Genomic DNA, 22,780 nt, shown 5'->3' with positions numbered 1-22,780 from the left:
AGCGAGACTCCGTCTCAGAAAATAAATAAATACATAAATAAATAAATACTTAGCAATGACACAGCTATATTTGTTTTAAAATAACTTCTGTGGTTTGGCTAGAGGAACTAATGATCATTGATTAATTAAATGTGTGCATATTTCAAAATGTTTTTTAAAAAGTACAAAAAGAACCTTGCAATACCTAAAAGTATAACAAATTCACAAAATGCTTAAGAAGTCTCTTGAATATCAAATGATGGCTAATACTACTAAGCTATATAATAATGCTAGGCATAGGGTTAATACTTGCTTAAAATTGCACAAAGGAACTCTGAGAGAGTAATAAGAACACTAAGAATGGTGGTTCACGTGTAAGGCATGGAAGGGCTTCTGTGTCTATGACTTATAAAGTTCTCTCCTCTCAATGTGAATCCCTATCACCCTGTGTATTTTTAGTTTCATTCACTATGAACACACCATGTTAACACACACATCCTCTGGCCCTTCGGTCTCACCGTGGGAGAAATAAGTGTCACCAGTGTTTAAAAAGCATCCTGTGAATTGATTTCAAATACTCTTATAGAGAGTCCCTTCCCTATGGCTCATAGCAGAGAGCTGCCCATGGGTTCACACCTAAGATCAGACACCTAAGTCTACCAGCCATCAGACTAGGAGCCTATTTCACCACTGGGCAAAAGCAGACACTACACAGTCAGCTAAGAGAAATGCATTTCAATGAAACATACATCTATATCTATATCTATCTATCTATCTATCTATACACACATACATCACCTGAGGTCAGGAGTTGTTACATATATATATAGTTTTTTTGTTTTCTTTTTTCCTGAGAGAAAGTCTCACTCTGTTGCCCAGGCTGGAGTGCAGTGGCACGATCTCGGCTCACCACAACCTGCACCTCCCAGGTTCAAGCAATTCTCTTGTCTCAGCCTCCTGAGTAGCTCAGTCTACAGGCGCATGACTGGCTAATTTTTGTGTTTCATTTTTAGTAGAGATGGGATTTCACCATATTGGTCAGTCTGGTCTCGAACTCCTGACCTCAGGTGATCCACCTGCCTCAGCCTCCCAAAGTGCTGGGATTACAGACATGAGCCACTGTGGCCAGCCTAGATGAACAATATTAAGAACAGGTATCGTTTATCAAGTCCAAATGATGTGTCAGGCACCGTTCGAATCTCATGTGTCTTCCTTAACCCTAAAACAATCTCAGGGTCAGATTCCTATGACCATGACCTCCATGGAACAGAGAAGATGTGGAATCGCCCAGGGCACAGAGCCTCCAGGAGGGGGCCGGGGTCACAGCCCAGGAGGCCTGACAGCAGGCAGCTCTCCAACTGCATTGCCTTCCTCCTATCAGGGATCCAAATCACTGAATCACCTGTTCACTATTCTTGTTGGATGGCTTTTACTTAGAGCAACGTGGTTCTTGAACAAGATCTCTCATGGGGTCCTGTTAGTGCATCGTAGGGTTACCTTAACTAGTGAGTTCCAGAGATTATTGGAGAGCGAGACCTTGAAACATCACCATTCCAGGTCTCAAAGGCTTTCAGTAGAAGGAATATATTTTTGATCTAATTTCTACTGTGTCTTTAAAATACTATGGGACAGCTTATCTCTGAAACAGGAAAGTCATATAATTAAGATTTAAAAACACTTCAAATGCAAAATTCTCATTCCGGAAAAAGAACATTTTAAATAGCAAAATGTATAATGCAAATATTGATACCTGTAAACTTGTTCAAAAGTGAGCTTCATTTTTGATTTATTAAATAGCTTCCCAGAGAGATAGTATTCCCAGTCTTCATTTAGTAAGTAGGGTGTATCCAAAACCTAGAACACATTAGGAAGTATTTTCGAAAAATCAGTTTTACACTAACATACATACTAATATAATAAAATTAATATTCTGTTGAATATTTTTTGAAATTTTTCATAACATTATTTTTCTGGTTGATTTCCAACTTATAACTAGAAAATAATAGTATAATTGGAATAAATCAATGTATTATATTTATTGACAGGCAGCATCAATCAAAATTATTAAAATTACTTTTTTTGAGAACTTTTTTTTTTTTTGAGACAGAGTCTCGCTCTGTTGCCCAGGCTGGAGTGCAGTGGCACTGTCTCGGCTCACTGCAAGCTCTGCCTTCTGGGTTAAAATGATTCTCCCGTCTCGGCCTCCCGAGTAGTTAGGACTACAGGTGCCACCACTGTCTGGCTAGTTTTGTATTTTTAGTAGAAACAACATTTCTAGTAGAAACGGCATTTCACCATGTTGACCAGGCTGGTCTTGAATTCCTGACCTCAGGTGATCCACCCACCTCAGCATCCCAAAGTGCTGGGATTACAGGCGTGAGCCACCATGCCTGGCCGAGAACTCTTTAATCTTTATCTTAATAAAACAAACATATTATAAATAGAAGCAGAGTAGACCATTTGATCAGAATAGCTAATATACAGCCATGAAGTGGCGCACCCAGTGCTGTGCTATTTCTCTCTCTGGACAAAATGTATTAAAATTCACACACTCGGCGGGGCGTGGCGGCTCACGCCTGTAATCCCAGCACTTTGGGAGGCCAAGGTGGGCAGATCACGAGGTCAGGAGATCGAGACCATCCTGGCTAAAATGGTAAAACCCCGTCTCTACTAAAAATACAAAAAATTAGCTGCGTGTGGTGGCAGGCACCTGTAGTTCCAGCTACTTGGGAGGCTGAGGCAGGAGAATGGCATGAAACTGGGAGGCGGAGCTGGCAGTGAGCCGAGATAGCACCACTGCACTCCAGCCTGGGTGACAGAGCGAGACTCCGTCTCAAAAAAAAAAAAAAATTCACACACTCTCTGCCTCTGCGCCATACATATTTAAGATGGGCAAATCAATGCGTGACTGTGTATGTGCTTGAGAAGTGGAAATGGTTTTGAAATATCCCGTACTTAAGAAAAATTATCTTTGAATGATTCGACACTCTACAGGAGATAATGATGCCTGGCTTGATGTCTTTCTTTTATCAAAAGGCCAAATGGAGATCATTTGACCTGCTGGTGATCTCAACTTAATCTCCCTTGACCAGTGAAATAATTAAAATACTGTGACAACAGTATTCTTTTGATTTCCTAACAGATCTTAGGCAGAAAAATGTATATACAATGAAAGAGTGAAATAGAAATATATTTTAAAAATCAGAATCTGGCGAAAAAAAAAAAACACAGAAAAGCCACAATTAGAAGCCAGACACTTAGAACAAAATTTCCTCATTAATGAAGAAAGCAAAACTGCCAACTGGCCCCCCGGAGTCTGTGGGAGTTGGACTGAGAGGGAGAAAGCGAAGCTTGAATTCATTTCCTGGTGGCACCACTAGACGTCTGCCAGGTCAGCCCTCTGCCACGAGTCATCCGCTTATCAGTCTCTTTCCCTTCAAATTTAGGGCTCATCTGTGTGGACACCTCTGTCATCTGGGAATCTCCCAGGGTGTGTGGGAGGAACCCGGGAACTGATCTTCCTATGTTCCCAGCCACATTTGGAAACTACGGCTGAGGAAAATTCTTCTCTCCCCAAATGCTGCAATCCACACTGAGCGGCAGCACTTTAACTCCTGGCCCTGATTTCGCTCATGATCCGAAAATAAGGACACTCCCAGATTTTTTTTCTCTTACAAATAGAAAGGATCTATTGAATGTATTGAATATTTAAAAATTTATTGAATTTAATAATTTCAAGAAATTTGCTGAATTTAAACCAAATTGCTTATATGTTTGCACTGCTCTCAAAGTAACGCGCAATATATGAAGAAATCCAAGTTTCTGTTCAAGTCCTTTCATAATGGGTAGAAAATCATATTTACCCGGAATAATTCCTTGCTCGTGTAAGGTTCACAGATCAATTTTTCCACATTTGCACCAAAGACAAAGGTAAGAACCACAATGATCATCAATATCCAGCAAAAGAGGAAACTTAATCCAACTCCACTGGAAAAAAATATAAAGTTAGTAATTCAACAAAGAATGATTCAATATTACCTGTTGATACTAAATCTACCTATACTCTGTAAAATAGACCTGGGGTCTTCAGTGTTATTCAGGTGAAACAGATCAGACCACCTAGGAGTGACACAGGGCTTGGGGACCTGGGGAGGGGCAGCTCCAGGACAGGCAAGGGTGCCCTGGATAGGCCTGGGGACCTGGGGAGGGGCAGCTCCAGGGCAGGCAGGGGTGTATGGTATAGGGGCCTGGGGACACACGAGGGGTGGCCAATAAGGGGCTGAAAGCACAGAAGGAGCACAACCTGACTTCTCTCTGAACAAGAGCACTCTTGGCACAGTGTAAAGGATGGACTGGACAGGTGCCAACATGGATGGGACATCATTGCAGAGGCTGTTATTATGGCCCATGAGGGTGGCCTAAGGGGGCAGGATTGGTGGAGAGTTGGTGGATGATGGAGACGTAATATAGGACACACAGTAGGCATAATATAGGAGGCAGCAGGACTCAGAAAGCGCTGGACACGAGAGGTAGAGGCAAGGAAGGGCTCCAAGGGCAGTGCCAGGGAGCACTGATGCTCTGGAAGGAGAGAAGATGGGCTGAATGTTGGTCTTGTTGCCAGAGAGACATTGAGTGGGAAGACTGTGTAGGAGTCAGTATGTTTGGAGCTCAGATATCTGGGTTTCGGATGTACGTTAGGGAGCCAGCAGCTTAGCCATGGTCATTTATCCCCAGGGCTGGCTTGGAGAGAGAACAGCCTAGGTCTGGAAGACTTCAACATTTACAAAGACGGGTGGTGGAAGGAGGGCCGGCAAACCAGACCAAGATGATGAGGCAGAGAAGTAGGAAGGCAACTATGTGGGCGTGATGCCACCTAGGGGACAAAAGGAGTGTTTGCAGGAGGAAGGAATGGTCGGCTGTCACCAACCAATGTGCTGTCTGCATTGCACAGAGAGGTCACTGCCAACTTGAAACAAGTGCAGTGATGGGGGAGGAAACCAAATTGGAGTGGACTGGGGAGTCAGCAGGAGAGGAGGGCACAGGCAGCAAGCACAGATCACTCCTCTGAGAGCCTGTGTGGGGGAAGGAGAGCTATAGGGAAGAGGCAGTGTGGGTAAAGGGTTTCTGCTTTTATTTCTGAAGAAGGGAGAGAACAGAGCCTGGTTAAGTGTTGAGTGAAAGTCAAGGAGACAGGAAGAGAATAAAGACATGGAAAAGAAAGGGATGATCCATTTTATCAGGATCAGGGAAAGGAATGGGATCGAGAATATAGCTGGTGGGATCAGCTTGAGAGGGGAGGAATCCCTCTGCTTCTGGCACTGCAGAGAAGGGACAGATGTGTTTGAGAGCAGGTGTGTTTGGAAGTTTGATGATGGGAAGTTGCATGATGGCTTCTATTTTCTCTGAGACGAAGGAGGTAAAGCCATCTGCGGAGAGAGGGGTGAAGTAGAGGAAGATGGATGTATCAGAGTGAAAAGACTGTCGCAGGAAACTGTGGGGGGTGTCGAAAAAGAAGAAAAAGAGAAAGGGAAGGAAGAAAACAAAAGAAATAAAAGATTTGTCAGACTATGGCAGGTCCATTTGCAACAGGAGATCGTAAGTTTGTAGGGATACCCAATGTACCCGGTGCGTAGCTCTTCTCTAGCAGTGCTTAGCTATCTAGGTGTAGACATAGAGAGAGAACAAACTCTTAAATCGATCTACGTGCAGTTGCCAAATCAAATATCATACACTAGGAAGGAGCCTCAGAAGGGTGTGGGCTGATGCTCGCAATCACCACAGCATCCCCTCCTAAGGGCACAATTCTCCCCTTTAGCTGCAGCTGCCAAAGCCATAATTACAATATTTGTGTATCTTCACTAAAATAAATAGCAAGTAATGTTCACTGGAAAGGCCTAGGTCAGCCTGACCTACAAGGCTTCTGAGTCTGGGAGAGCACAAAGAAGTGAGTGAGGGCCACGCCAGGATCCCTGTCTGAGCATGTGTGTCTGTGTGTTGGAGTTAAACAACTCATAAAAACCAAGACAGCTGTCTAAAAAGAGCACCATGACTCTTATTCTAAATCGCATACAGTCACTATCTCCAGCCTTTATTTTCTAAATATGCACATTCCTAGATCAGGGGTAGGTGAACCACTGCCCAAGGTCTGTTTTTCTAAGGTTAGTGAGATAATGGCTAATGTGTACTGAAAATATTGAAAACAAGGAAGAGGAGGAGGAGAATAAGAGTAAGATGAAAGAGCAAAAGAAGGTGAAAAGGACAAGAATATGCGACAAAGACTGTGTGTGGCCAGCAGAACCTAAAATATTTATTACTCGGCCCTTCTTGGGAAAAGCTTGCTGACTAACCCCTGATTTGCACAGTTAGGATAATACATGCATCATTTTCTGACCCCCTTTCAAATGCATTATCTTAGAAACTTTTGTCAACAAATCAGGACAGTCACCTAGTTATCACTTCAGGGGCCAAGTGATCTTCCACGCATGGATATGTCATAACTCACTTGGCCACTCTCCTACAGCTACATGTAGGCTGTTTCCAGTGCTGCACTATCATAACTAATACTGCACAAACACCTCCCTCTTCATGATGCTTTCTTTATAGTTTGGCCTACTGCCTTCACCTAGATTCCCCAAAATGGAAATTATTGGGCAAAAAGCATCATGGTCTTTTTATAGCCCTTGCCATATAGCCTGACAAACTGCTTTCTGTAACCTCAGAAACTGCCACCAGCCATAGCAATGTGCCCAGTTTGTGATATCTGTGGCTGCTCTTGGCATTGTTGTCAATACCTAAAATGGGAAGTTTTATGATGGGCTTCAAATCAAGAGATGCTTGTGCCTCTGTTAGATCTCCTTATCTCTGGAGAGGCCTCCTACGCCCCCCTGCAACAGATAATACATTCACCACTGCATCCTATTCAGCTGCTAAAATGCTCCCGGGGCCGGGGTAGTGGCTCACACCTGTAATCCCAACACATTGGGAGGCTGAGGCTGGAGGATCTCGAGACCAGGAATCCAAGACCAATCTGGGCAACAAAGCGAGACTGTCTCCACGAAAAGAAAAATAAAATGCTTCTGGGACCATCTGAAGATGAAAGATCAGAGCAGAGCCAGGGCTCTCTGAATTTCCTCCTTCCAGATCTTTCACTGGTTTCCTTTTGGGAGGTAAGAATTCCTGCTTGCTTTTGAAAGAGACACAAGCTTTTGAAAGAGAGCATCCAATCACATGCTCTTGATTGGATGGTGTCACCATTTTTAAAGAGCAGGTGGTGTTTTGGTTGCAGCAAAACTACACATACTCTTTCTGGTTTCTACAAGCAAGTAAACAGTTTTAAAAAAAGAAACTGCATTCTTCCAATTAGTCTGATTAGACTGGTGACTCTTGTATCATCTCCTCCTTTTGCAATTATCCAGTTGTTTACCAGATACCTCAAGAAGTAGAGAATTCTGCCAAGCACAGCAAAGCGTGCCGTGCTGACTGGTGGCATTCAACAATAAAGAAATCATAGCCACCCTAAGTCTGCAGACTCCTCGAAATGAATCGAACAACATCTGACAGTTACCAGCCTTCTTTCTGCTGCTGAGATGAATCCTATGGCCTCCATGCCACAGGTCTTCATGTCTATAGAACTAGTATATCTAAACTTAGGTAGCTTTTAGCCTCCATCAATTTGTTGATGATTTCTCTGTTTTATTTTTTCTGTCTTTGAAGCTGGATATCACATTTTTGGTTGTATCCCTTTAAAAAGTGTGAATAAAATTTCGATGAGGGGTGCACCATTTTTCAGAGCAATTTACCCTACCTTTCAAGTAGTTAAAAAAGATGGAAATATATGTATATACACACACTCCACCAAAACACTGACAACCAAGTATCAGGGTTGTTAAATTTGTAACATTAAACTTAAAATCAATTAAACATTAAAAGTATGGCAAAAACTGCAATTACTTTTACACCAACCTAATAATCTTCTGTTCAATGTATTTTTGTGTATCTGTGTACATTTGAACAAGGGAAGACAAATTCCTTTTTCCTTGCAGATGTGATTTCTCCTTCTTTTCTTCTCTGTCCAGAGGTACTTGCAGCTAATTTCTTTGTCTCTTTCTTTTCTTTCTTTCTTTCTTTCTTTCTTTCTTTCTTTCTTTCTTTCTTTCTTTCTTTCTTTCCTTTCTTTCTTTCTTTCTCTCTCTCTCTCTCTCTCTCTCTTTCTTTCTTTCTTTCGTCTCTTTCTCTCTCTCTTTTTTTTTTTGGACAGTTCTCACTCTGTCGCCCAGGTTGGAGTGCAGTTGGCATGATCTCGGCTCACTATAACCTTTGCCTCTCGGGTTCAGGCGATTCTCGTGCCTCAGCCTCCCAAGTAGCTGAGATTACAGGTGTGCACCACCATGCCCAGCTAATTTTAGTATTTTTAGTAGACATGGGGTTTCGCCATGTTGGTCAGGCTGGTCTCAAACTCCTGGCCTCAAGTGATCTGCCTGTCTCGGCCTCCCAAAGTGTTGGGATTACAGGCGTGAGCCATCGTGCCCAGACAAATATAATTTCTTAAGCTTTGGCCTGTGAGCATCTAGGCTTCTCTTTGTGTGGAGTTCTTTGTCCAGCCCTGGTAGACCTCAGGTCATTAGCTCTAAGGTTATTTTAAGACTCTTGTTAGTAAAGGCCTATACCATACTGGAGCCTAATTATTTTAGGGAAAGAATTTAGAATCATAGCTTATAAGAAGCTTGATTTATTGTTCCAGTGACCCAAAGTTTTTTGTTTGTTGTGTGTGTGTGTGTGTGTGAAAATTTGGTTTGAAGACTCAGTTTTAAAAAACAAATTAATCAAATTAATGCACAGCACCTGCTCTCCAGCGCGCTCACTCACAGCCCCGTGCTAGTGACTTCAGTGGATAAATGAGAGAACGTGACTCAGGTTTTGGTTCTTCACCCCCCAAAGGAATTGTTTCAAACCTTAACCACTGATCTCGAGCCCCATCTCACTCCCTACTGCTGATTCTTCATGATCTTATCAAGAGAATATTGACTTAGAACCCACACAGCTGTCTCTCTGCAGAGCATTCAAAGCCATCACACCACATCCTAGCTTACAGGTCTGGCTCTGGCTCCAGGTGCACCTGGCTCATGCCTGCTATGCTTTGTCGTACCCATAGAGTCAAAGGTTTTTCAAAGACACAAACTTGGAGGTGAATGTCTTTAAAGCAGGGACAGTCACTCCAGTCTTCTGGTGCAGGCATACCTCTCCCTGCCGCCTCACACCTGTTCTCATGCCTAATCTAGGCTACTTGTCTAAATCCTAAGGGTTCTGCCTTGACAGCCTTAGTTCTAAATCAAGTTTCTAGAGTTTCAAGCTAGCAATACTGCTGACCAATACTGCTGTCCTACAAGAGATTGGCTCAGCCTCTGGTGAGTGAATAAATGAATGAATGAATAAAAAGAAGGAACAATAGAAATCAAGAAAGCAAGCCTAGCTGCTTTTAAAAGGAGCCTGCCATATATAAATAGTGTGCTTAAGCTGGTCTATCAAAATGCAAGTAATTTAGTGTTGTTGTTGTTGTTGTTTGTTTGTTTTTAATGTTTAGGCTTGACAGAAATACCCAAATCAAGGAAGGTCCCATCACAGCAAGATCTCTCCTCCTCGCGACCTGGGAGCTGGAACCCCGTGTACGTGGCCCAGAGGGCACCGGGTTCATGTAACACCAGAGTCAGCACCCAGTCTCTCTCCTGCATTCCCACCCCCATGTGACAGAGAGGAGCAGACACTCACACCATGAGGAAGACGCCTCCGGTGTTGGAGACACAGCCTCGGGTGGTCGGGGTGGCATGCCTGTCATAGCCGCACACACCACACAGTAAGCCCAGGTAGTAAAAAATCACGATGAGGGTCAGCAGAGAGCAGATGACCAGGCCACCCAGCCACCTGGAGAAGCAAGCACAGTGTTAGTATACATGACACAGGTGACGCCACCCTAACACAAAAGCTGCTGGACTAAGGCTGGAGCTGATGAGTTATTCTTGGCTTCTAAAATCAGAGTCTTCTATCAACTCCTCAGAGGACAATAATGTTGAGTGAAAAGATCCCTTCACACCCTTTGTCTTCCAATTCAACCAACAGGGAAAGTTTTATCTTGATTCTAGGTTTGCATTGTTCTTGGTGGTCATGGGATCATTGCTTCCTTCCTTTGCCTTGATTCCCACGGGTGTCACACAGGGTTCATAAGCACAGCACGCTGAGCTTCTCCAAGGCTACTGATGAAAACACCCTTAAGATTTTTATGTTCTTTTAAGGTTTCTGATGTTCTAAGTGCCTATTATAATAATGAAGGCATATGGCTAGATCATGATTAGACTACAGATAAAGAAATACTGGATTATTTTCCCTGGCCTTTTGCTAAAATATTTTGTGGTTGCAGAAATATTTGGGGCCACTGTGTTCTTTACTGAACCAGATTACGTGGCAGATGCATGGGGTATTTAGAATTTTATGAGCATCCTAAATCAAATGCCTGCAGAATGCAAATCTCAATTTCATAATGGTCCTGCAAGACATTTTAGGATAATGGATCCTCAATTAGGCCTTACTGGCATTCCCGGAAGGTAGAACAACCTTTCCCGGCAGCAAGAGGCATTCAAGGGTAGTAATGCTTCCCAACATTTAAGACACTAAAAAACAAAGAATTTACTTCTGCTTGGTGCCTCTTGACAAAAGTCGCCACTGAATCTTTTCATTCAATTAAGAGCAATCTCAGTAATTATAGTAATAGCCACAGGCAGCCATTCTGGGGAGGTTTGTTCCAGACAGTGAGGGCACAAAATTAAATAAGCTATGGAGACTGGCCTCAGAAAACTTTTAGAGTTAAAGGAGTATCTGCTTAGTTAATTTTCTTTTTAAGATAAGCTCATGGTGTCAGGGCAGGGGGAAAAGGAAGGGAGATGGATGGCAGTCAGGTAGACAGGTAATGGTACTATTCTTTCTCGTTTGTGAAGCTCTGATCTCTAATGAGATTATAAGCTCACTGAGAAAGGGTCTGCCTTCTGTTTGTTCTGAGACTTGCTGGGGTGGCCTAGCTCCACAAGGGAATCATGGCAGGTGCTCCCTGGAGCTTGTTGTTTGTGGGGCGATGACAAAAAGCAGAGCCAGATGGAGCTTTAAAACCTACCTCTGCCGTATGCTAGGTGGCCTTAAGGAAATCACTTCACTTCCCTGAGCCTATCTCCTTGTCTATAAAACAGGGTTGTAAATGGAACACAGGCCAGGGGATTTTTGTGAGTATTAAAAGAAATGTGCAGAAAGTGCTTGGTGGGCACACTGAAACTGTCCCTTAAATGGTAGCAACTGCTATAATTTTAATTACGTATCTTGTGGTCTTGTATAAGAAATAATGCACATGAGAATGAGTCTCCGGACTCCCCATGGGCTTGGGAGATATGAAGGGCGGCTGAGCTCTTCAGAGAGAAGTGCATCTTACATAATACATGATCCTCTAAATTTCCTGAGCCTCCAAGTCCTTCCCTCCCCAGGGCTCTGGCTGGGATGTCCACCACCCTCACCCTGGGCCAAACCCCACCACTCACATTTTCTAATGGGACAACCAGTGGGTACCACAGTCACTCACCTAAGCTCTGGGAGCAATTCACTGGTTTCAAGGCACAGCTATGAAAAGGATGCTCTTTCAGTAAGAACCAACCTCTGCATATTTATTTTATAAACCAATGTTCATACTGGTTTATAAAATAGAAAAGAATATTTCCCAGATGTCCTTCTTAATTACTTTTAAGCTTTAAAATCTCATTACATGTCTGTTTTGATAATTATAACTAGTATTCCAGAAACCACTAATGACATCAAAGTTGCAAATTATCAAGTATTTGGCGCACGAAGGTCCAGTCTTCAACTTAAAAATAAACGTGGACTGCTTTACAAATTTGCATATCATCTGTACACAGGAGTCATGCGAACCTTCTCTGCATTGTTCCAATTTTAGTATATGTGCTGCCTGGTCTAAGCGAGCACTTCAACTTTTTTAATGAACGCAAACTGGGGTTAACATATATCAGGTCATGGCCTCCTTGTACAATTTGCTCTCATAAGATTATCCTGGTGCTAATGTCAGATTTTTATCTTGTTCTCTACAAAGTTCACTCTCGTAGTTCACCAGCTCCAAGGAGACACTCACCAGTATGAATCATACTCTTCCAATGTAGGTAAATTTCTGTGGATGTAACTTTCAGTGTTATTAACATAAACAGAGAATTCTGAGAGTATATCCTGAATAGGAAGACGCTGAGTTACGTTGTCGATATCTGAACCAATGGAATTCAAGACCCTTTTGATACCTGAAAACAAAGATACCTTTGTTATGCATTTGCAAACATGGAGGAAATAGAAACTTTGTTTTGGAACCAAACAGAAAAGCCTGAACCACCTTTAGTTTTTCTCATGTTATATTTGTGTTTAAAATATGATAAGATTCGACAACAAGCATGAATATAGCCAAGACCATCGAAAAGCAATTACTTAACAAAACAGCAAGCTGTGAGCACTGACTTTAATGAGATGGTACTGAAGTCAAGCCAGTTTCCTTCTTCCACTTACTTAAAGTAGATCAAGTGATTAAAATGTATAGTGTGCAGACCATGTGCCAGGCACTTTTATAAATGGTAACTCATTTATTTCACTGAGGTACATATTCTCATTCCCCATTTTACTAACAGCGACCTGGAGGCTCACAGAGATTCAATTAATTGCCCATGGGTCTTTTAAAGAAAGCTCTGGTAACAGGATTGAAACTCGGGTGTATCTGACTCTAAAGTTCCCGTTACATGCTTTTGGGAAAATAATTAAATAATAATAATAATTTCTCCCACTAAGAAATAGTATTCAGGGCCAGGCACAGTGGCTCACACCTGTAATCCCAGCACTTTGGGAGTCTGAGGTGGGAGGATCACCTGAGGTCAGAAGTTCGAGACCAGCCTGACCAACATGGCAAAACCCCATCTCTACTAAAAATACAAAAATTACCCAGTTGTGGTGGCACACGCCTGTAACGCGGGAGGCTGAGGCAGAAGAATCACTTGAACCTGGGAGGCAGAGGTTTCAGTGAGCCAAGATTGTGCCATTGCACTCCAGCCTGGGTGACACAGCAAGACTCACTCTCAAAAAAAAAAAAAAACCAAAAAAAAGTCTTCAGGAACAGAGTAATTCTCAAGGCCCATTTAAAAAACAAACAAACAAACAGAAAAACACAAGTGACTCTGAGTGATATTTTTGTTAAAATTTCACCTGACTGATACAAATTGAGACGTCTTAGGAAGTACATCTGTGTCTTTTCTATGCAAAACCAATAGTAGTCTCAGTGGCCAGTTTCTTTTGCTATCAGTCCTAATTTCTCAGATAGGAGTTAAGTTCAGAGAAAACCAGTTTTCTGGAGAGTGTCCATCACAGCAGGTCCTAAAATCAACTCACCTGGGGTGCAGGATTTCACCTGAACCAATGCTCACATGAGTTCTGAAGGTGGCTGTATCCAAGTGATTCTTGACACGGACATACTAAGAACACACTAATCAGTTAAAAGTCCACTGATCCTGCAAGAGAGGTGAATCTCTTTGCAGCAGCAGGGACAAGATGAGCAGTTCTCAAAATATTATCCCGAGGCTCCCGGTGAACTTCAGGTAGAGAGCAGAATGGTAGCTTGGTCCAAAACGTAATCACATAAAAATGGCAAGAAACTTTTTGTTTTCTTTTTGAGACAGGATCTCTCTGTATTGCCCAGGCTGGAGTGCGGAGGCTCAATCATGGTTGCCCAGGCTGGAGTGCGGTGGCTCAATCATGGTTGCCCAGGCTGGAGTGCAGTGGCTCAATCATGGTTGCCCAGGCTGGAGTGCGGTGGCTCAATCATGGCTCACTGCAGCCTCAACCTCCTGGGCTCAAGGATCCTCCCATCTCAGCCTCCCAAGTACTGGGAGTACAGGTGTGTACCACCATGCTCAGCTAATTTTTTATGATTTTACTTTTTGTAGAGATGGGGAGATGGAATCTCACTATGTTGCCCAGGCTGGTCTTGAGCTCCTGGTCTCGAGTTATCCTCCTGCCTCAGCCTCCCAAAGTGCTGGGATTATAGCAGTGAGCCACCACACCCGGCCCTGGACACTTTTTTAAAGTTTGTTTTTCACATAGCTATGACATCTCGAAATCAAAGACACAGAAGCGAGCAACAGAGTGTCAGGTGTTTGGATGTGACTTGTTAAGAAAGGACTGTGACTCCTTGGGGGCTCGTTGCCTTCTCCAAACGGCTCGTGTGTGAAAACACCTGAGGATCCTTGGTCAAAAATGACTCAGTGGGTCTCTTGGTTACTTCTGAGATTTTGAGAGATGGGGAATGCAGCCTTCCCATCTTCTAGGAGCAGCTCCTAGGGCTCCTGCCTGCTTCTCAGCCTGGCTTGCCCTCACGTACGACATGGCTCCGTGACTTTGCTGCTCTGACGACTCTATGTGGCTGGTGCCCTCTCTCGGCACCTCTCCAAACCTCTCTCGATGTTGCCTTTTCCAGGCAGCCTCCCACTAGCCTCTCCTCACCTTGTTTCCCTGGCACAAACCTGGTCATGGTGCCAGAGTGTGACAACAAGTTTGTGTACACATGGCTGGCTAAAGGACAAGCAGAACTCATGGCTTATGCATCTCACAGCCCAGTGCCTGGCAGAGCCTGGCACAGAGTTGGCACTAAATAATTTGTTCAGGTTGGGATGAGACAACCTAAACACGAGAGCTAAGGACATGAAATTAAACACCTGCTATCCAGGCTGACAGAGCGGCACTGGCCCAGCTCTAGGAAAATGCTGGCTTGTGCTCAGGCAACGGCACCATGCACCATGGGCCACACTCAATGCATGCAGCACAATTTGCTGTGTCAGACTTACAAGGAAGGGCTGCATGTATGGGCAGGAGAGATCCAGAGAGGGGAAACCAAAAAATTAAACACAGAGATTAGTGAGCAGGTGGCTGTCAGACGTACAGCATGCATCAGCCTTCAGAGGTTAACACATGAAAGTCTGAACCCTGTCCTTAATATCTTAATATTTTAAAGTAGAATCTTACATTATGCAAAAGGAAATCCACAAAACATCTAAATTGTTATGTAGCAAGATAAAACACTTTTTTACTCAAACTCTTCATGGGTCAAAAAAACACTATTAGGGAAAAATAATCAAGTATCTCTAACATAATATTTTAAACCCACTTACTCAACAGTTAAAAGCAGCACTAAAATGATTTTTAAAAGAAATAGAAGAGAGCTTTACATAGCTTCAGAGATTTCTTTTCTGTTCTTTTCTGTTTGTTTGTTTTTGGTTTTTTTTGAGAGAGAGTCGCCCAGGCTGGAGTGCAGTGGCGCGATCTCGGCTCACTGCAACTCCTCCTCCTGAGTTCAAGTGATTCTCCTGCCTCAGCCTCCCAAGTAGCTGGGGTTACAGGGGTGCACCACCATGCCTGGCTAATTTTTGTGTTTTTAGTAGAGATGGGGTTTCACCATGTTGGCCAGGCTGATCTCGAACTCCTGACCTCAGGTGACCTACCCGCCTTGGCCTCCCAAAGTGCTGGGATTGCAGGCGTGAGCCACTGCGCCCAGCCCAGAGATTTCTTCTCTAAGCAAATAACCCAGGTTTGTCTCTATCCTTGCACAAAGAACTGCTTCCCCTGCATTCTCTCCCTCTGTACGTTCACCCCAAATCCCGTAACCCAAATACAGCACTATTCAATAATTTGAGTAGAATCCTCTCCATATTGATTCTGTCTCTCCAAAATTGTAAGCAACCTTAGGACCCTAAAATACTATTGCCTCAGCATCAGTGGACAGATTAAAATCTCCCTAATAGACAAAATAAATCCTTTTACACAGTATTCCTTTAAAAAGTTTGATTTTGGCCGGGCACGGTGGCTCACGCCTGTAATCCCAGCACTTTGGGAGGCTGAGGTGGGTGGATCACGAGGTCAGGAGATCGAGACCATCCTGGCTAACACAGTAAAACCCCATCTCTAGTAAAAATACAAAAAAAATTAGCTGGGTGTGGTGGCAGGCGCCTGTAGTCCCAGCTACTCGGGAGGCTGAGGCAGGAGAATGGTGTGAACCTGGGAGGCGGAGCTTGCAGTGAGCCTAGATCGCACCACTGCACTCCAGCCTGGGCGACACAGTGATACTCTGTCTCAAAAAAAAAAAAAAAGTTTGATTTTAAGTTTGTCTAGAAAATATAATAATCTACAGTTTTTCTCTTCAGTGAAAATCAGAATGGGTTTCCAAACTGTGGCTGCTGTAAGATCTGAAGGTGAACACTCTGGGGACCTGGATCACACTGTGGCCCTCAACCACGTGGCAGCTGCCGGCTGGGCTGGATGATGTTATCAGTGTTCAATAATAGGTTTGTTCTTGTTTTTAAATCACCGAATGAAGTGACACAATTGTAAAGCTCTGATATTTGTTTAGTTTTGACGGTTTTAATGAGAAACTGTTTTTTGAAGAGGAAAAGAACAATGCAATACTTGGCAACACATTTCTCTGTACTGACCTTCCAATCACCAAATCACCTCAAACTGTGAATCTCACCTGCTACGACAGTTGTGGTTTGGCGTTGTACTCTGTCAGGTATATCATTAAGGGATTGATAGCCCTGAAAAATATTTCAAAATAAAAGGATGTACAGAGTTAAGTTGAAGACTAGTTGACTAGTCACTCATTTTGCAACTTAGTATGAGTAGAGAGGCAAAATAAAAATATAACATTCATCTTAAGGGTGAAAGGATCATTATATGGTCATCAAGAGTCTAAAAGAGTCCCCTTTAGAGAGCATTGTCTTTAAATTACATCAATCAAAGATCATGTTAGAAGTTTTTCATATAGGGGGTCCCCATAATTTTAAAATCAACATATTTACACGGAGCCTAGGTACTATTATGGGTACATACATCTATACCAGTGGTTCTCAACTGGGAGAAATTCTGTTCCCAACTGGGGTATGTTTGGCAAAGTCTGGAGACATTTTGGTTATCACAGTTGTGGGGTGCTGCTGGGATTGTGTGGGGAGAGGCCAAGGATGCTAATAAATACCCCACCACGCACAGGAGAGCCCCCACCGCTAACAGCCACGCACGGTGTCAGCAGTGCTGAGGTTAAGAGACCCTGATCGGTACAATATCCCATGGGCAGACAGAAACTGAATTTCTAAAAACAGAATCTTACTTTCTAATAAAAAATAAAATTAGAGATATAGTCTAACTGAAAAAAAAAAAGTCCCAAAGCATGGCTTACAGAGGACACAACTGTGGTGAGGATAAAACAAAAACAAAGAACAACTGTGCCAAGTGATAGGGCTTTGGGGCTAAACCCCCCATGAGAGGGAAATATCATTATTTCCAAATAATTCAACTAAACATCCAGCCTTTCCTCTGGAGAGGTTTAGTGGGTGTTTCTTCACTGTCTGCTGGTGTACTTAGCCGTCTGCCAGGGCAAAGTACAGCACTTTCAACCTTCGTAAGATTTATGGTGCCAGCCAGTTTCCACCTTAGCCTAGCTACATCAGATGTCACAAAATGAAAATCCATGACTTCTGTTTCCTCCAAGGAGACGAAGCTACTCAGCACACCAGTGCTTGTGCTGGTTTTCTATGTGCCTGACTCCTTGACACTCATCTGTGTCTGGACTTGCAGATGTTATGGGGGGTTTCACAGCTGGAAGGTGTCTTACAGATCTCCCAGTTCAATGCCTTCTTTAACAAATGAAGTAACACCAGAGTGCAAAGACCAAGAAATTTTGAATAACTTGTTTAAGGGCCCACTTACTTTGTCAGTAAGTGAGTGTCTGGTAAACACATGTAGACAAGTGTTTAATCCATTTATGCTGAAGGTTGCAAATATTTTTTGTGAAAAATCAGAACCTGATGATGACATTTGGCAGTAGGATATAAATAACTCCCACAAGCTTAGCGTTCCAATAATGGAACACTAGGTATAAATGGGTTAATAGAGATTTGAGACTTTTTACATCCATGCTAAAAGACAGAGTCAAGAATAAAACTATTCTCTCATTTTCCCATAGGCCCAGGCACTCTACTGAACCATAATCTAAAAAGAAATATTTATTGCATACTCAGTATCTATTGGTTGAATAAACAGCAAGATTTGGTAAGCTACTGGGGAAATCAGGGAATTCCAGACCAATGCTGTCCCTGTCTTTTTGGGGGTTTACAGTCCAGTGGTGGGAAGGGAGACATTAAAGAAATAATTACAGTTATGAGGAAATTAACAGAGAATATTTGCAATGCTGCAAGAATGTATTAAAAAGGGTTTGACCTAGTCAAGAAGCCCAGGAAAGTCCTGTTAAGAAGGTGATATACGGACTGGGCGCGATGGCTCATGCCTGTAATCCCAGCACTTTGGGAGGCTGAGGCGGGTGGATCACCTGAGGTCAGGAGTTCGAGACCAGCCTGGCCAACATGGTGAAACCCCGTCTCTACTAAAAATACAAAACTTAGCAGGGTGCAGTGGCACGCGCCTGTAATCCCAGCTACTCGGGATGCTGAGGCATGAGAATTGCTTGAACCTGGGAAGCAGAGGTTGCAGTGACCTAAGATCATGCCACTGCACTCCAGCCTGGGCAACAGTGCAAGACTCCATCTTAAAAAAAAAAAAAAAAAAAAGAAGAAGAAGGTGATATATGAAGCTTAAAAAACTAAGTAGCAGCCGGGTGCGGTGGCTCATGCCTGTAATCCTAGCACTTTGGAAGGCCAAGGTAGGGGCAGATCACTAGAGGTCAGGAGTTCGAGGCTAGCCTGGCCAACATGGTGAAACCTCATCTCCACTAAAAATACAAAACTCAGCCAGGCATGGTGGCGCACAGCTGTAATCCCAGCTACTCAACAGGCTGAGGCAGGAGAATCGCTTGAACCCGGGAGGCAGAGGTTGCGGTGAGCCGACATAGCACCACTGTACTCCCTCCTGGGTGACAGAGGGGGATTCCATCTCAAAAAACAAGACAAAACAAAACAAAACAACTAAGTAGCTAGGCTACTAGGAGGGGGGGAAAGAAGAGAGTGCCAAGCAGAGGGCAGAGCGTGTGCACATGCGTGAAGGTGGGTAAGAGCAAAAAGAAAACCAGTATAGCTGACTCACTGGCAGAGGGGGACAGCATTTTGTATTAGAATCAGTGTGGGGTGCAGCATTACACCCACTAAATTCTGAGGCCTAGGAAAGCAGAGGTCATGTTCTTCTTAGCATGCCACTTTACATATCATAGATGCTTAACAAAAATTCCGGGAACTGGAAAGATGAACACAATTGCCTTGAAGGTAATAGCTATCACCCTTCTTGGCAACCTTTCTCTAGAATTTCACTGCTTTTTTGTTGTTTCCTACTATCTTATGTACTAGTTCACCCTTTAAAATGATATAAAATCAGTGATTGTATTTTTTCCAAAAGCATACCTGTTGGACCAGGCCATCCAAATCTGTCCTAAGAACGTTATTAATGTTGTCAAGTTCTGCATCCACAGGTGGAAGCTGAAAATTTATAAAACAAAATATAAGATGAGGTTGTTACCTTCAAAACGATTCCTCATGAAGAAAGAAGTCATTGTATATCCAAGTCCCACAGCATCTATACTATAGGGTAAAATCGCAGGTTTTTTTTTTTTTTTGAGACGAAGTCTCGCTCTGTCGCCCAGGCTGGAGTGCAGTGGCGTGATCTCCGCTCACTGCAAGCTCCATCTCCCGGGTTCACGCCATTCTCCTGCCTCAGCCTCCCAAGTAGCTGAGATCACAGGCGCCCGCCACCATGCCCGGCTAATTTTGTGTATTTTTAGTAGAGACGAGGTTTCCCCGAGTTAGACCACGATGGTCTCGATCTCCTGACCTTGTGATCCACCCGCCTCAGCCTCCCAAAGTGCTGGGATTACAGGCGTGAAGTTTCTTTTAAACAACAGAGTTTTATTTGGGAAAAACACAGCTCAGACCCTCCTTGACAAGCACTAATTTTTTGATGTCTGGAGGTCTCTTGCTGTAATCAGCTAAAAAAAAACGAGGCAAAGAAATGTAACACAAATGTAATATATATGACTTCACAATTTCAAATACTAAAGATGGTTCAATAAAATTGTAAACAAACTTTTAAAAGTCACTTTTAAAAGCAATGTAGTCAGTGGTTATACTAGTGAGTAATCTGGAATAGTTTTTCCACTTACAGCATTATACATGGATTTGAAGTGCTCTAGCTCCCACCAATACTGGGACAAACATCATATGCCTCTCACATGATGTCCAAGAACATAATATCACTACTGTGATATTTCCCTGGCAAATATGAGTACCTTTAATCCCAAGAAAACATCAAACAACACTAAACTGAAGACCATTCTACAAAGTAAATGGCCTGTTCAAAAATGTCTGTGTCACAAAAGAAAAGACACACTTAGAAACTGTTCCAGATTAACAGGAATGAAAGAGACATGACAATAAATGACAATGTGTGATCCTGGCCTGGACCCGGGACTGGAAAAAGAGAAGATAGTTATAAAAGGCATTTTTGGAAAGATCAACATCTGAATGGACACTGTGGATTAAATGGTAGTGTCGGGTCAATGTTATCCTAATTTTGATCATTATATGATTATGTAAAGTTAGGAAAGACAACGAAATATTTAGGGGTAAAAAGGCATGATGATGTCTACAACTTATCCCCAACTTACCTTTTGAGAAAAGAACAAAATGCATATTATTTTATGCATGTATATATTAAATGATATGAACAGACAGACAAACTGATAAAACATGATAAAGCAAATGGTGCAAAATGGTGGCCCTTGAAGAATGTGGCCAAAGGGTGTGAACAGGGATCCATGCATTCATCTTGCAAGTTTTCCACGTGTTTGATACACATTAAATATAAAAAGTGCCCCCCAAAAAGGATCTATCTCAAACAACTCAGTTGCAACTAAGCTCTAAACAACTGTTCAATCGAAAATGATTATAGTGATAACGAGACACAGATGTTGCAGGTGAAATGTTTGAAAAACAATGGAATGAAATATAAAAGTGAGAAAAAGTGTATCTATACTAAAATGTCATTTTATATAAAATGGGAGGTGTCTGGGCGTGGTGGCTCATGCCAGTAATCCCAGCACTTTGGGAGGCTGAGGCAGGCAGATCACTTGAGGTCAGGAGTTTGAGACCAGCCTGGCCAACATGGTGTAACCCCATCTCTACTAAAAATATGAAAATTAGCCAGGCATGGTGGCGGGTGCCTGTAATCTCAGCTACTTGGGGGGCTGAGGCAGGAGAATTACTTGAACCTGAGAGGTTGGAGGTTGCAGTGAGCTGAGATCGTGCCACTGCACTCCAGCCTGGGCAACAGAGTGAGACTCCATCTCAAAAAAAAAAAAGTCAGGTGTGTATCTAACTAAATAAGTTAGACATCATTAACAGACATGGCCATTTTACCTATATCTCAGAACTTTATATAATCCAAGTTGTTCCAAATTCTTTTAAAAAAATATTTTCTTTGGGAAAATGAGGGAATTTTCTTCTATTTCAGCATACATGGCTAATAGACTAGGCACATCATTTAAAATATTTTTTAATTCTTAAAATTCTACTTGAATATATTCTATTTCCTTTTTTCCTTGTAAAGGTGAATTAATTCTGATGTGTTTCATTCAATGGCAGAGAACTCTCAAGAAGCGGTTCCCTTTTACTCCTTTGCTCCTGCTGTGGTCATTCCAATATGGTGATCAAATGACTCAAGAAGGCTGACAGAGACCAGGGGCTAACTGTTCTCCAAGTCAGGCCACCATGCACTGGAGATAGGTCACCCACGCTTAGCCCTGCCAGGCAGTCCCCAGCATGCAGCCCCTGACCATGGCAAGCTCATGCCTGCTCACCTGCCTCAGTTCAGGGTTGCTATTCAGCTGGCTTAGAGACAATCTGATGCTGTTGCAGGTTTCACTTGATGGACGCACGGAGCACAGAGGGTCATTGAGAGACGCCCGCAGGCTAGTTTTCACACTGGTCAGACTGCTGCTAAGCTGTGTACTTTGTTGGTGCAAGCTCTTCAAGGTGCTGTTCATGTTCTCCAACGCCTCTTTGGTCTCCTTGATTGCTATGGAAACACAGCCAGCTTCAGAACAGACATGCCAAGTCCCTCCTCATCTACAAAAGTGTGTCTAAAGGGACTTGGGATGGACTGGTAAATGACTTTAGATGGCAGTGAGAGGGACACACTGCAAGGGGCAGTCTGAGAAGGGAATACAGGAGCATCACTAGGCTGCTCTAACAGCTGCTCCAACTAGCTCCACTCTTCCGCTTGGGGTCTCTTTCCAACAAGAAGCAGGGGGCAAGCACCAACCCAGGGGCACGATGGGGACACCTCAATGCAGCATTAACTGGCCAGCAGTGGCCAGCAAAGCTGTCACCACCCAGCCTCAAAGAGCTCAGTCCAAACAAGTCAATCCCAGCAGTTTAAATGCACATAAAAATGGATTACGCCCAGATACATTTTAGCTCTATTTATTCTAAGAGTTGGAATCAAAACTAGCACAGTAGCTAAGAGCATGGTTTTAGATTCAGGCAGGTCTAGGCATGGATCTCAGCTTTGCTATTTGCTGTGTGACTAAAAATAGGCTCCTGAACCACTCTGAGCCAATTTCCTCATCTTCAAGTACTGAAACACCACCACATTCATCATGCAACATGGGGGTTAGATCAGTCAGATGAAAATGCCTCAAAGGCAGTGGTCTATCTGTTTAATTTTGGAAGCCCTACCCCCT

At 43.1% G+C, this 22,780-nt stretch overlaps 1 protein-coding gene and 1 non-coding gene across 11 annotated transcripts in view; both read right to left on the bottom strand.

Moving 5' to 3' along the window:
• PROM1 (prominin 1) overlaps positions 1-22,780 on the bottom strand; it is a 154,784-nt gene that overhangs the window by 27,878 nt on the left and 104,126 nt on the right. For all 10 annotated transcript variants that reach the window (XM_058430231.1, XM_058430234.1, XM_058430235.1 and 7 more), the window contains 7 exons: positions 21,896-22,113; positions 19,446-19,520; positions 16,574-16,637; positions 12,155-12,314; positions 9,745-9,897; positions 3,843-3,966; positions 1,730-1,833 (listed from right to left, as the gene is read on the bottom strand). In XM_058430231.1, the coding sequence (XP_058286214.1) occupies positions 1,730-1,833; positions 3,843-3,966; positions 9,745-9,897; positions 12,155-12,314; positions 16,574-16,637; positions 19,446-19,520; positions 21,896-22,113 (898 nt within the window). The remainder of the gene's footprint in view (positions 1-1,729; positions 1,834-3,842; positions 3,967-9,744; positions 9,898-12,154; positions 12,315-16,573; positions 16,638-19,445; positions 19,521-21,895; positions 22,114-22,780) is intronic.
• LOC116457203 (U6 spliceosomal RNA) lies at positions 11,880-11,991 on the bottom strand. Its single transcript, XR_004244963.1, has one exon. It is a non-coding gene; the product is annotated as a U6 spliceosomal RNA (small nuclear RNA).

Source organism: Hylobates moloch, unplaced genomic scaffold (genome assembly GCF_009828535.3).
Source record: "Hylobates moloch isolate HMO894 unplaced genomic scaffold, HMol_V3 SCAFFOLD_17, whole genome shotgun sequence".
NCBI classification, from domain to species: domain Eukaryota; kingdom Metazoa; phylum Chordata; class Mammalia; order Primates; family Hylobatidae; genus Hylobates; species Hylobates moloch.
The sequence above is the reverse complement of the archived record's forward strand: the minus strand, read 5'-3'. Positions and strand labels throughout refer to the sequence as shown.